A 13,569-nucleotide genomic window follows, 5' to 3' on the forward strand; every position below is an offset into this window, starting at 1 on the left:
TGTACTGAGTGTGGGAGCCCCCACCAAGGTGGCATTGCCGGTGCACAAGGGAGTGGTGAAAAATCACTAGACCCTGTGGTAGACGCCCTCCTCCTGCACCCACATCTCCAAGTGGGCAGAGAGAAAATACTACGTCCCCACTAAGGGGTATGAGTCTCTTTATACCCACCTTGGCCCAAGCTCACTGGTTGTGTCAGCGGCCAATGAGCATGACAGACAAGGCCAACCGGGGAAAAATGCCTAAGAACAAGGATGCAAGGAAGTTAGATCTTTTTGGTAGAAAAATTTATTCTACATCCAATATCCTGCTGAGAGTGGCCAACCATCAGGCCTTGCTTTGTTGTTATGACTTTAATATTTGGCAGTCAATTCTGAGATTTGCTGCCAGAGGAACCCAGGAAGGAATTCCTGGCTATCCTCGATGAGGGCTGGGTTGTGTCCAGGGCAGCCCTCCAAGCGGCCTCAGATACAGCAGACTGTGTGGCCCGAACCATGGCCTCAGCCATTTCAATGAGGTAGGTGTCCTGGTTGCAGTCATCAGGCCTTTCGATGGAGGTTCAACAGTCTATCCAGGACCTCACGTTCGATGGCCTGGCACTGTTTTACAAGCAAATAAACAATAAATTGCACGCCTGAAAGACTCGAGGGCTACCTTGTGCACTTTGGGCCTGTACATGTCGGGGCCGGCAAGGAAGCTGTTTAAGCCGCCACAGACCCATTGGTTCAGGAGCCAACCCTGATCAGAGCCCTTTTGTAAAAAGGGAAAGGGCTATGAGTGCTGGCAAGGCCACCAGCGGGCATCCTCTGCTCACTTGAGCTCCACCTCTAACCAACCGGGTAGGAAGCAGGCATTTTGCAGGTACACTCGAGGGTGACCTTCCAGTCTGTGTCCTGGATCCTGCTTTCCTGTTTTCCAACAGTCTGTCCCCCTTCCTCCCTGCCTGGGCCTCTATAACATCTGACCGATAGGTCCTCAGCACAGTAGCAGGGCAGTATACCCTCCAGTTTATTTCTATATTCTCTTCCCCCCCCTCACCCCCGGTCCTCCTTCAGGGACTCTTCTCACAAGCATCTGCTCACTCAGGAGGTGCAGAGCCTTCTGTGGGTGGGAGCCATGGAGAAAGTCCCGCTGCATTTAAGGGGCAAGGGGTTTTACTCCCTTTTTTTTTTTAGGCCAAAGGGGGCCTATGCGACCTGCAGAGCCTCAAGAAATTGAAGTTTCATGTGGTCTCCTTGGCCTTCATCATTCCTTCCCTGGATTTGGGAGACTGGTACGCTGCCCTCCATTTGAAAGACACTTACTTTCACATATCAATATTCCATGATCAGATGGTTCCTAAGTTTTGTTTTTGGGACTGCCCACTACCAATTTGCAGTGCTCCGTTTTGGCCTGGCAACAGCGCCAAGAGTGTTTATGAAATGCATGCTGGTGGTGGCGGCCTACCTTGGGCGTCGGGGTATCGAGATTTGTCCGTACCTTGACAACTGGCTCATCAAGGGCTGGTCCAGGTCCAGCGCAGCATTGAGATGGTGCAAGCTGCTTGTTGAGCTCTGGGCCTGCTGATAAACGAACAAAAATCAACATTAATCCCAATCCAATGGATAGAGTTTATTGGAGTGGCACTCGACTCTACCCGAGCCAGAGCATTTCTGCCAGAGGCCAGGTTCAGGGCAATGTCAGATCTGATTGCTAGCAGTCACTGCATATCCGCGCGCCATGGCCTGGGTCTGTCTGACTACGTGAGACTCGGGCTGTGTCCCTTTCAGATGTGGATGCCGTCAGTCTGCTCCCTGGCCAGACATCACCTAAACAAAGTCATCACAATCCCTCCTAGGGTACTTGCCTCTCTGTAGTGGTGGTCCGACCCAAGGTTGGTGTCGGAAGGAGTGCTGTTCGCAAGCTTGCAACCCATGGTCTAGATGTGTCTGACCTTGGCTTGGTGAGCACATCGGTTGGTCTGCTGCAGACTCAAAGATTATGGTCTCGAGAGGAGCTTGCGTTACATATAAATGTCGGGGAGCTCAGGCCAATTCTTCTAGCCTGCGGTGTCTTCTTTCCCTAGCTGTACGGTTGAGTAGTGCAGGTGTTTTGACAGACATGACCTCCATGTTCTATGTCAACAGGCGGGGGGTGTGTGTGTGTTCATCGGCTCTGTGGGACTTCTGTATACACGGTATTCTACAAAGACAAGATCCAGCTGCAGCCCCATCTGGCTTTCCTGCCTAAGATGGTGTCGCATTTCCATGTCAACCAAGATATCTTCCTCACGGTGCTCTGTCTGAATCCTTTCTCTACCAATGAGGAGAGGCGGCTGCATGCTCTGGATGTCCGACACGCCCTGCGTTCTATCTGGAGCACACGAAGCCCTTCTGCAGATCAACCCAGCTCTTTATCGTGACATCTGACAGAATGAAGGGCCTTCCGGTGTCCTCTCAGAGGATTTCAAATTGGATCACCACCTGCGTCCGTACTTGTAATGATTGGCACAGGCTGTGTCTCCACTGATAGTGAAGGCTTACTCGACTAGGGCTCAGGCGTCTTCGGCTGCCTTCCTGGCGCATGTCCCTATCCAGGACATCTGCAGGGCCATAACGTGGTCTTCAGTACACACATTCACGGCACATTACGCCATCACTCAGCAGGCCAGAGATGAAATCGACACATCCATAAACTCCTACACGTCTCCATGGTACTGCTTGGGAGTCACCTACAAGTGCTTGCTCATGTCCATTCCGTTGAAGGAAAAAAAGACTCTCATCGTTTGTAACTGTTCTTCGAGATGTATTGCTCATGTCTGTTCCGTGACCCGCCTTCCTTCCCACTGTCTGAGTTTCTAGCAAGAAGGAACTGGGGGTGAGGGGAGCCGGTGGCGCCCCTTATACTGGTGCATATGTACACCACTCCAGGGGGTGCCGGAGCTGGTTCCCTACGGATACCACTGAGAGGGAAAACTTCTGGCATTGGTGCATGTGACGAGCGCACACACCTACAACGCAATGGACATGAGCAACATCTTGGAAAAAGAGCAGTTATGAAAAAGTAACTGTCTTTTCTCTTGTGCCACCTTAATGTCATCAAAAAAACAATGGAGTGAAGAATGTGCACCCAGACTCTAGAGTTCCCAGTCAGAAACCCTGATGTTGCATGTGACACTGGTTGCCAGCAATGTTCCCTCTAATTTTTTCTATCCGTGTGGAATGAATTTTGTTATGTGCACCAATATGCACACCAAAATGTGAGATGTGCGCCACCACTGGAAACAAAAAACCTACATATAATATATATTTTTAAAAAGTTACCATAGGGATAATTACTCCAGCCACCAGTACAGGTTGCATCTGATGAAGTGAGCTGTAGCTCCCGAAAGCTCATGCTCAAATAAATAGGTTAGTCTCTAAGGTGCCACAAGTCCTCCTTTTCTTTTTGCCAGTACAGGTTAGGCATTTTAGAAGTCGTTACTCAAGGAATTAAATTTTAAGCATAAGAGAGCAATACAATTATGAAATGCGTAGACCAGTCAAAAAACTAAAATAACAGCACTTTGAAAGAATAAAGTTACAGAGAATATACATGCATTGCAGGAAGTACTAAAGTAACAACACAAGTATTTGTTGGGAGGTGAGTGTGACGAGACTGTGGGGGGAGGGTGTGCATGCACGCGCACACTGACTGCTGGGGAAGTATGAGACACTGCGCTGTCTCTTTAAGCAGAGAGGCACTCTCAAGCAGTTCTGTCCCACTCCTGAACTGCCCTATTCCCCTTCTCCCTCTCTGTAAAGATGGGGTACATGGGTGGGGGCCACCCCAGCTCTGCATAGCAAGCAGGAGGGGCCTGGGAGCAGCTGGCCACAAGCTCCAAGGCAGAGGGCAGGAGCAATGCAGCTGCAGAGCAGCAGGGGAGAGGATTGCCCTAACACAAGTCACTGGATGTGTGTGGCTCTACTAATCAAGTGCCCAGTACTTGGTTAACTCTTGGGCAGCCGTGCAACTTAGAAGGAAAACTGCCAGCAAGCAAAACAACTAAACTAAACTGAAAACCCCAAAGGATATGACCTGCTTTCTTTGAAAATAGTGACTGATTTTTCAAGACTCAACTGAAATATGTCATTAGGAAGTAGAGCATAATAGAGGAATGGGGTTTGTTTGCAGGAAGTCAGCTAATACTTTTGTTCCCTCTGATGTCTGATTAGTTCTGGAATTACTTACATCTTTGTCTGATACTTTTTTTCACTAGGTGAAAGTTTTGTTTGTGAGGAACTTAGCCACTACAGTGACAGAAGAAATCCTAGAAAAATCCTTTTCAGAGTTTGGAAAGCTGGAAAGAGTGAAGAAATTGAAGGATTATGCTTTTGTTCACTTTGAGGATAGAGGTGCGGCAGTAAAGGTAGGATTGTGGTTTTTATTTTTGTATGGCTAAACACTAACTGTAGCCTTTGGTGAAAAATATATAGAAAGTGTATGTTGGTAAGAGATTATTTTTCTCAACTTCATGGTACATTACGGTGTACATTTAATTCTATATAGTGTAGGGTCTGTTTGATATTGCTTCTGCTTCAGGAAAACTCCAGTGATTTATTCTAATCACTTTCTGTTGCAGAAATTCCTTTTTAAAAAGCATTTTTTACTCCTGGGGGAATTTTGCACCAAAAAATTAAAAAATCTGCACACAATATGTAAAAATTCTGCATATTTTGTTTGTCAAAATAACAATAGAATCACTCCAGTTTACATTATTTTGGTCATTTATTTCAAAACATCTGTCAACAAATATGTCCATGATACAAATGGGGGGTTGGGGGAGAAAATATTCCCCCAGAAGTAGAAAGGGAGAGAGACCTTTATGATCGAGTTCCAGTTGTGGGGCACCCCCTAAGCCCAGGCACTTGCACCCCATCCCTCCCAGAACCTTTACCTCCCCTCAGGTTTTTCACTGTCCCACCGGGAGATGTGGTGCAGTGCAGCCCTGCCCTTCCTCACTCTTTGCCAGAGCTGGGCCTCCCAGTCTGTCTTCCATCCCTGAGTGGATGAGGATCAAGCCAGAGCATGCAGAGCCTCTATCCCCACAGGGCTGGGTGTTCCGTGAGCTAGAGAGCTGGGCTCTGCAGAGTACAATGGTCCCTAATGGCTGCCAGCAGCTTTGCTACCCCAATTCTGCAAGGGAAACAGGAAATTTTGCACAGAACATTAATTCTGTGAAAATTTTGTATTGCGCAGGGGCGCAGAATTCCCCCAGAAGTAATTTTCTGGCTCTTGTTTGCTGCATGCTGTCCCATTGATGGGAGGTCGGAAGAAGCTTGCTGACTTATCCACTTGAGCCCTTGCTCTGCTTCCAATGTCTGGAGCAATGTGCATGGTGGCTGCAGATTCATTTCCTCATAAGTAGCTTTTGGCAATAGCCTGCTGAACAGGCACTCAGCTTTTTACTATTGAGCCAATGCCTGGGGATGAGGATACAGTGGAGTCGCATCTTACGCAGGGGTTAGGTTCTAAAAGTGAAAATGACGTATAGTCAAAATTACCCTTGAAAATCCCTTAAATCACCCATAAAGTACAGTATACTGTACATGGTTTTGTGTATACAACCCTGTACAATAATATGTATAAATGTATGTGTACAGTATGTAATAAAGCGTATATATGCCAAATATAATTTTACAGTACTGTATTTTTTTAATTACGGGGGTAATTACAGGGGGTTGTCAGGGCTTGATGTCGATCCAGGAGACAGAGGTGATGGAGAGCTTGGGTGACGGAGAGAGTTGTAGATGAAGTGGTTGGCTCTGGTTCAGCTCGAAGTTGATTGCGTAGGCTCATCTGCTGCTGGTTGTTTTTCCTTGAAAAACATGGTGATCGGCAACTGTCGCTATTGTCTCTTGAGCTGCTCAAACATTTCTTGATACGGTCTCAAATAGTCCGTAATACTACATGTGATTTTGAGGCTTCGTTCCATAGAGGGATCATATTCAGAAATTAAATCATTCAAGTGTTTCGCTGCTTGGAACGCTTGAGTAAATTTATGAAGATTCCAACTTGCTGGCTCTTCTTGTTCGTTGTTGTCATCTTCTGTAGACAATTTCATCGTTCCTCTAACTCTTCATTAGTCAGTTTTTCTCTATGGCTCTCAATTCTTCAGTTTTTCCTCAAGGATGTCGACGAAGCCATCACCACCCACTTGCCTGGCCACCTGAACAATGCGTTTCGCTTCTTTGTCAATGGTCGGGAAACCCTTAAAATCATCCACACGTTCTTTCCATAGGTTTCGCCAACATGCATTGACTGTTTCAGGCTTGATTGCGATCCATTGCCTGTTTAATATAAGTGAGGCAATTGGCAATGTTGAAGGACTTCCAGCACTCCATCACATTAAGGTTGGGATCAGCATCCATAGCACTACATATCCGTGAGAACGTAAACCTCATGTACGTGGCCTTGAAACAGCGAATCACACTTTGGTCGAGAGGATGGAGGTGGTATTGGTAGGGAGAAAGATGACTTCAACATCGTTATGCGCAAACCGGAGTGCTGCAGGGTGGCCAGGAACATTGTCTACGATCAGCAACACTTTAAAGTCTAGTCCTTTCTCTTCGAGGTACTGCTTGACCTCCAGAATGAAACACTCTGGAACCAATCCAGAAATAATGCTTCCGTCACCTAAGCCTTTTTATTTGATTGCAAGAATGCAGGCAGGAGATTTTTGTTCTTGCCTTCTATTGCACAGGGAATTGCAGTCCTGTAGAGCAAGTCCAGCTTTATTAAATGCCCAGCCACGTTGCTACAAAACAACACAGTCACATGGTGTTTAGCTGCTTTGAAGCCAGGGACTTGTCTTTCTGATTTCAAAATGTAAGTGCAATTGGGCATTTTTTTCCAGAAGAGCCCAGTCTCATCAGCATTAAAAACTTGTTCCGGAAGATAGCCCTCTTCTTCTATGATTTTTTTTAATTGTTCAGGGTAGGCTTTTGCTGCCTCTTCATTGGCAGATACAGCTTCACCAGTAGTCTGCATGTTTTTGAGGTTGAAGCGGTTCCTAAAACTGTTAAGCCAACCTTGGCTGGCTTTGAATTCCTTCTCATCAGAAGCCTGTCCCTCTTCGGCAGGAGGTTTGAACAGCGCATAGAAGCTAAGATCCTTTTCTCGCAACGTGTTGCCATCAATAGGCACACGTTTACGGTTCATGTCTTCCAGCCATAAGTTTAATGCCTTTTCAGTCTTCACTAAAGTCTTATCATGCACCTGGCTCGTCACCTTAGTAGTTATTGGAGCACTTGATGCCATGGCTTGACGAATTTCTCTTCGAATCTTGATGGCACGGATGCTAGATTCGTTGCAGCCATATTTACGTGCCATGTTGGAGACTGACATATGGTCTCTCAGTAAGTCCAACACAGTCAGTTTTTCCTCCAGCGTTGGAACAGATCGCTGTTTCTTCAGTTGAGCACCAGATGAAGTAGTTGGCTTGCATTTAGGGGCCATGTTGTATGAAAAATATGTATCTTTAAACACTAGAATCACACTCAGCGCGGCGGGATGCTCACACTATGAGAAGCATGTGGAAACTGAGACCGACTGAGGGAACAGCAGATTCACGTCTCCCCATCTCACGCTCACTCCAGGGCATACGCTCATTGAGTGGAATGGTGGGCGGAATCGCCCGCACTATTTACAGGTATCTTTTTTTTTTTTCTTTTGCAGAGCGTGTATAGTTGAATTCGCGTAAGTTAAATGCGCGTATGATGCGGCTCACCTGTACAGCTCCTTTCCATCAAAGCTCAGCATTTCTTAAATGTGGCCACTGTGGCTGCATGCCACCACCAGGGGTTTTTCCTTGAGGCCACAACAGCCTCCTGGGCATGAATGGGGGAGGGGGCAAAGCAGTGGCTCCTTGCCACAGCGCCCAGGGTCTCTGGAGAGGGCTTCAGCTCCCCTCCCCCGATTTCAGCTAGAGGCGGGCTTCTGGGCCCCCACCGCCCGGCTTCAGCTGTGGGACTCTGGGGAGGGGGCTTCAGTAGGGCCAGCCTTACCGGGTTCCCTGGCCAAGTGGCAAGGAGTGGGCTGAACGTGGGGTGCGAGGCTGTGGAAGGGAGCTCAGGACAATGGGGGAGGGAGGAGAGGAGCGGGGCCTGATGGGATGGTTTTATTATTGATTCTGGGAAAAAAAAAATCCCCATCACAAATAAATTACAATTAGGACATGTATATGTGCATATTTATTTGCTTTCTCTAAAGTTAATTAAGTATTTTAGGAAAATTTGTCAGAGCAGTCACCAGTGAGAGTTGGTGGCTGCACTCTGAGTCCACCAAAAATTTTGTTGTGAGAACACCTGTTTACCTCTATCCTGTAGTTGCTTATACATTAAGAGAGTCTGTTTTAATTAAGCAAAAGGGAGCTGTGTTTTATAGAAATTACTGCCCAGGAGAACTAGTCAAATGACATTAAATCAAGAATACAGTTTGAGCAAATGAGAACAGAAGAAATATTTAGTCAGATTTCAGTTGTTTTTTTATATGTCTACTTCAATTACTGAGATTTTCTTTCTCCAAAATGTTGGATTCCTCTTTCAAGTAAGGTTTAAGAGATCACAATAAACACTGTCCAAGATCCCCTTAAGTCCTCCCTTTCACAGGGATCCTTTTCCCACCCTCCAGCCACAACCCTGTGTGACTTCTGGAGGTTACAACTGGCTCACTTTTCTTTTTGGCTGTGGAGCATCCCTGGCGGATTCCATGGGCAGCATTTGCCTGGGGATCTCTTAGCACAGGGGTGGCCAACCTGAGCCTGAGAAGGAGCCAGAATTTACCAGTGTACATTGCCAAAGAGCAACAGTAATATGTCAGCAGCCCACCATCAGCTCCCCCATTCCCAGCACCTCCCACCCACCGGCAGTCCCACCAATCAGCACCTCCCAGTCAGCTGTTTTGTGGTGTGCAGGAGGCTCTGGGGGGGATGGGGGAGGAGCAAGGGCATGGCAATCTTGGGGGAGGAGGTGGGAAGGGGTGGAGTGGGGGAAGGGCCTCTGGCAGAGCCAGGGGTTGAGCAGTGAGTATCCCCCAGCACATTAGAAAGTTGGCACCTGTAGCTCCATCCCCAGAGTCGATGCCCATACAAGGAGCTGCACGTTAACTTCTGAAGAGCCGCATGTGGCTCCAGACCCACGGGTTGGCCATTCCTGTCTTAGCAGAATGGCCTTCTGCTCGTCTTTTACCCTATACTTTTCAGAGAGAGGACCGATCTTTTAAGTGTAGTCAGTGTGCACATGTCTGGTAAAGCTGAAGACTACCTTTCTGTGTACAGATGCCTGATGTGGATGCAAATCAGGTTTTCATAGGTGTTTGTGGTTTTTTTGGTGGGCATGCTGTTCATATCTGTAGTCGAGAACTTGCTTCTGTGCATCTATCTGAAATATGAACAGGAGGACTTGTGGCACCTTAGAGACTAGCAAATTTATTTGAGCACAAGCTTTCGTGGGCTAAAACCCACTTCATCGAATGCATGCAGTGGAAAATACAGTAGGAAGAGACACACACAGAACATGAAACAGTGCGTGTTGTCATACACACTATAACGAGAGTGATCAGTTAAGGTGAGCTATTACCAGCAGGAGAGAGAAAAAACATTTTGCAGTGATGAACAAGATGGGCCATTTCTAGCAGTTGACAAGAACGTGTGAGGAACAGTAGGGGGGAAAAACAAGCGTGGGGAAATAGTTTTACTTTGTGTAATGACACATCCACTCCCAGTCTTTATTCAAGCCTAATTTAATGGTGTCCAGTTTGCAAATTAATTCCAATTCAACAGTCTCTTGCTGGAGTCTGTTTTTGAAGTTTTTTTGTTGTAATATTGCGACTTTTAGGTCTGTAATCAAGTGACCAGAGAGATTGCAGTGTTCTCCGACTGGGATTTGAATGTTATAATTCTTGACGTCTGATTTGTGTCCATTTATTCTTTTACGTAGAGACTGTCCGGTTTGGCCAATGTACATGGCAGAGGGGCATTGCTGGCACATGATGGCATATATCACATTGGTAAATGTGCAGGTGAATGAGCCTCTAATAGTGTGGCTGATGTGATTAGCCCCTATGATGGTGTCCCCTGAATAGATATGTGGACACAGTTGGCAACGGGCTTTGTTGCAAGGATAGATTCATGGGTTAGTGTTTTTGTGGCGTGTGGTTACTGGTGAGTATTTGCTTCAGGTTGGGGGGGCTGTCTGTAAGCAAGGACTGGCCTGTCTCCCAAGATCTGTGAGAGTGATGGGTCATCCTTCAGGATAGGTTGTAAATCCTTGATGATGCACTGGAGAGGTTTTAGTTTGGGGCTGAAGGTGATGACTAGTGGCGTTTTGTTACTTTTTGTTGGGCTTGTCCTGTAGTAGGTGACTTCCGGGTACTCTTCTAGCTCTGTCAGTCTGTTTCTTCACTTCAGCAGGTGGGTATTGTAGTTGCAAGAATGCTTGATAGAGATCTTGTAGATGTTTGTCTCTGTCGGAGGGTTGGAGCAAATGCACAATATTACAACTAAAAGTCACAATATTACAACAAAAGAACTTCAAAAACAGACTCCAGCAAGAGACTGTTGAATTGGAATTAATTTGCAAACTGGACACCATTAAATTAGGCTTGAATAAAGACTGGGAGTAGGTGTGTCGTTACAGGAAGTAAAACTATTTCCCCGTGTTTATTCCTCCCCCCCCCTCCCCCCCCTCCCCCCCCCCCCGGTTCATCACACGTTTCTGCTCAGCTGCTGGAAATGGCCCATCTTTTTTATCACTACAAAAGGTTTTTTTTCCTCTTCTGCTGGTAATAGCTCACCTTAACTGATCACTCTTGTTACAGTGTACACTCATTGTTTCATGGGGGGGTGGGTATATCTTCCTACTGTATTTTCCACTGCATGCATCCGATGAAATGGGTTTTAGCCCACGAAACCTTAGGCTCAAATAAATTTGTTAGTCTCTGGGGTACCACAAGTACTCCTGTTCTTTTTGTGGATACAGACTAACACGGCTGCTACTCTGACACCAATCTGAAATGTTTTTTTAAGGAAAATAGGAGTATTGTGTCTATGCAACGTACAGTTCAGTTGCTTCTCACTTTTTAGTAAGTTCTAGACTGCGCAAAGATCAGGTTTCTTATTGAGGGGCTCTTAAATTTCATTTTGTTTTTCACTTTATCATACGAAGACAAGGAGAGCAAAACAAATGTTTCAGTGTTAATGATAGAAAAATTTAGAATGGTATTGACATGTCATCCTTATAACTAGTGTAAGAGTGGAGTGTTGAAGGAAGTTTTTAACTTCTGGTGGCTCAAATAACCTAACAATTCATAATAGATGTAGAAGTTAACATTTGGGGTGACAGTTCTGTTAATTTGTTCAACGTATCCTGCAATGTGAAATCTCTGAAAGGATTTATTATATTTCCTCTTCAATTTCAATTGCATCTTTTTTGGAACACTAGTGAACATTTTTAGAAAGACTTAAATTTTTTCTGATGACTGGAAGTAAACTCAAATGTGTTTTTCTGACTTTCATACAGGCCATGAATGAAATGAATGGAAAAGAGATAGAGGGGGAAGAAATTGAAATAGTGTTAGCTAAACCACCAGATAAGAAAAGGAAAGAACGCCAGGCTGCCAGACAAGCCTCCAGAAGCACTGCGTAAGTCTTCACTTCTGCAGTATTGTAATGTACAAATAGCAGAACTTCATGCTGCTACAGAACATAAGCTAACAGAGGCAGTCCTTCCCCAGCCCATATATTGTCAAACTTAAGCAGAAAGTAACGGTGGTTTAGGAGACTTACAAGACAAATTTAATGCATGTTTCTTTTTTTATTAGGTATGAAGACTATTATTACTACCCTCCACCTCGTATGCCACCTCCTATTAGAGGCAGAGGTCGTGGAGGGAGAGGTGGATATGGCTATCCCCCAGATTACTATGGCTATGAAGATTATTATGATGATTATTATGGTTACGACTATCATGACTACCGTGGTGGCTATGAAGATCCCTATTATGGCTATGATGATGGCTATGCTATAAGAGGAAGAGGAGGAGGAAGGGGTGGGAGAGGTGCTCCACCACCACCTAGGGGGCGGGGAGCACCACCACCAAGAGGTAGAGCTGGCTATTCACAGAGGGGGGCACCCATGGGACCACCAAGAGGAGCCAGGGGTGGGAGAGGGGGTCCTGCACAGCAGCAGAGAGGACGTGGTGCTCGTGGAGCCAGGGGCAACCGTGGGGGCAACGTAGGAGGCAAGAGAAAGGCAGATGGGTACAACCAACCTGATTCCAAGCGCCGCCAGACCAACAACCAGCAGAACTGGGGCTCCCAACCCATCGCTCAGCAGCCGCTCCAGCAAGGTGGTGACTATGCCGGTAACTATGGTTACAATAATGACAACCAGGAATTTTATCAGGATACTTATGGGCAACAGTGGAAGTAGACAAGTGAGGAGGGCTTGAGAATGATATTGGCAACATAGAATTGGCTATAGCTCTACATCCTTTAAAAAAAAAATTGGCTTAATGTTTCATCTTTCAGTAGCAATTGGCTGCCATTTGTATTGGGCTGAAGAATCACTCTATTGTGTATATATTCGAGTCTTTTATTTTCCTTTTTCATAAACGCACTTGGACATTATTGGGCTTGCAGAATTCCCAAACTCCATTTGGGGTTTCAGTGCTTTTATTGTTTTAGGCTTCATTTTAGCAGTTTAAAAGCAGGATGGGCACACTGTTCAATCATGATTTTGCAGAACCTCTGGTTTTGGACAGTTTCCTTTTTCGGATTTTGGGTAGACTACAATAGGAGTATGCTGTACATAAAAGTAAAAGCTAGTGCTTTGTCTTAGTAGTTTTAAGAAATTAAAACAAAAAAAATTAAGATTTCTTGTATTGAAAATAACATGATTGTATGTTTTGCATTCCTAGAAGTAGGTTAACTGTGTTTTTAAATTGTTATAACTTCACACCTTTTTGAAAATCTGCCCTACAAAATTTGTTTGGCTTAAACGTCAAAGCCGTGGCAATTTGTTCCTTGATGTGATTGTATTTCCAATTTCTTGTTCATGTAAGATTTCAATAAAACTCAAAAATCTATTCAAAACATTACCTATTTCAAATTCAATTGTGTCCTAAAACATTATTTCATTGGTAATTCTTGGAAGAAACATTGTTTTCAAAGTATAACTGCCTATGTGAGTGATCAAATTCATTCAAATTTCTTGTGCTTTCCAACATATAGCATTGTGGACATCAGACTGAAAGCTAGGCGAAATTACAAATAGTCCAAAGGGGGGCACTGTTATTTAATTGGTGTTCTATAACCTAATCACATCTAGTTCTGATACTTACTACTTTGCTTTTTGAAAGGGTTCAAATGCATCTGAATGTTCTTGCAGAGCTTAACAGTTATTAATTTTAATTATCTCATATGGAGAAGGAATTTGGAGACTGCAATTTTTTTAGCCCCTGTTCCTTTTTGTTACTATTATGTATTGTGGGGGCCTCTAGCAGCCCCGAAATAGGTATCTGTCCTTTTTGTACTATATGGTATACAAACATGTA

General features: G+C 45.2%; 1 protein-coding gene across 4 annotated transcripts in view; it reads left to right on the plus strand.

The window, feature by feature from the left end:
- The window catches only part of HNRNPR (heterogeneous nuclear ribonucleoprotein R), a gene marked incomplete at its 5' end in the record, with an annotated part of 49,565 nt that extends 36,504 nt beyond the window's left edge, over positions 1 to 13,061 (plus strand). For 2 of the 4 annotated variants that reach the window (XM_084652427.1, XM_084652426.1), the window contains 3 exons: positions 4,236 to 4,385; positions 11,536 to 11,657; positions 11,837 to 13,060. In XM_084652427.1, the coding sequence (XP_084508553.1) occupies positions 4,236 to 4,385; positions 11,536 to 11,657; positions 11,837 to 12,446 (882 nt within the window). In that variant the 3' untranslated portion in view covers positions 12,447 to 13,060. Of the gene's footprint in view, positions 1 to 4,235; positions 4,386 to 11,535; positions 11,658 to 11,836 lie in introns of all 4 variants that reach the window. The other 2 variants (XM_084652425.1, XM_084652424.1) reach the window with 2 other exon arrangements.
- Positions 13,062 to 13,569: the final 508 nt, after the last annotated feature.

The sequence above is a fragment of the Lepidochelys olivacea genome (assembly GCF_965140295.1).
Source record: "Lepidochelys olivacea isolate rLepOli2 genome assembly, chromosome: 19".
Lineage (NCBI taxonomy): Eukaryota > Metazoa > Chordata > Testudines > Cheloniidae > Lepidochelys > Lepidochelys olivacea.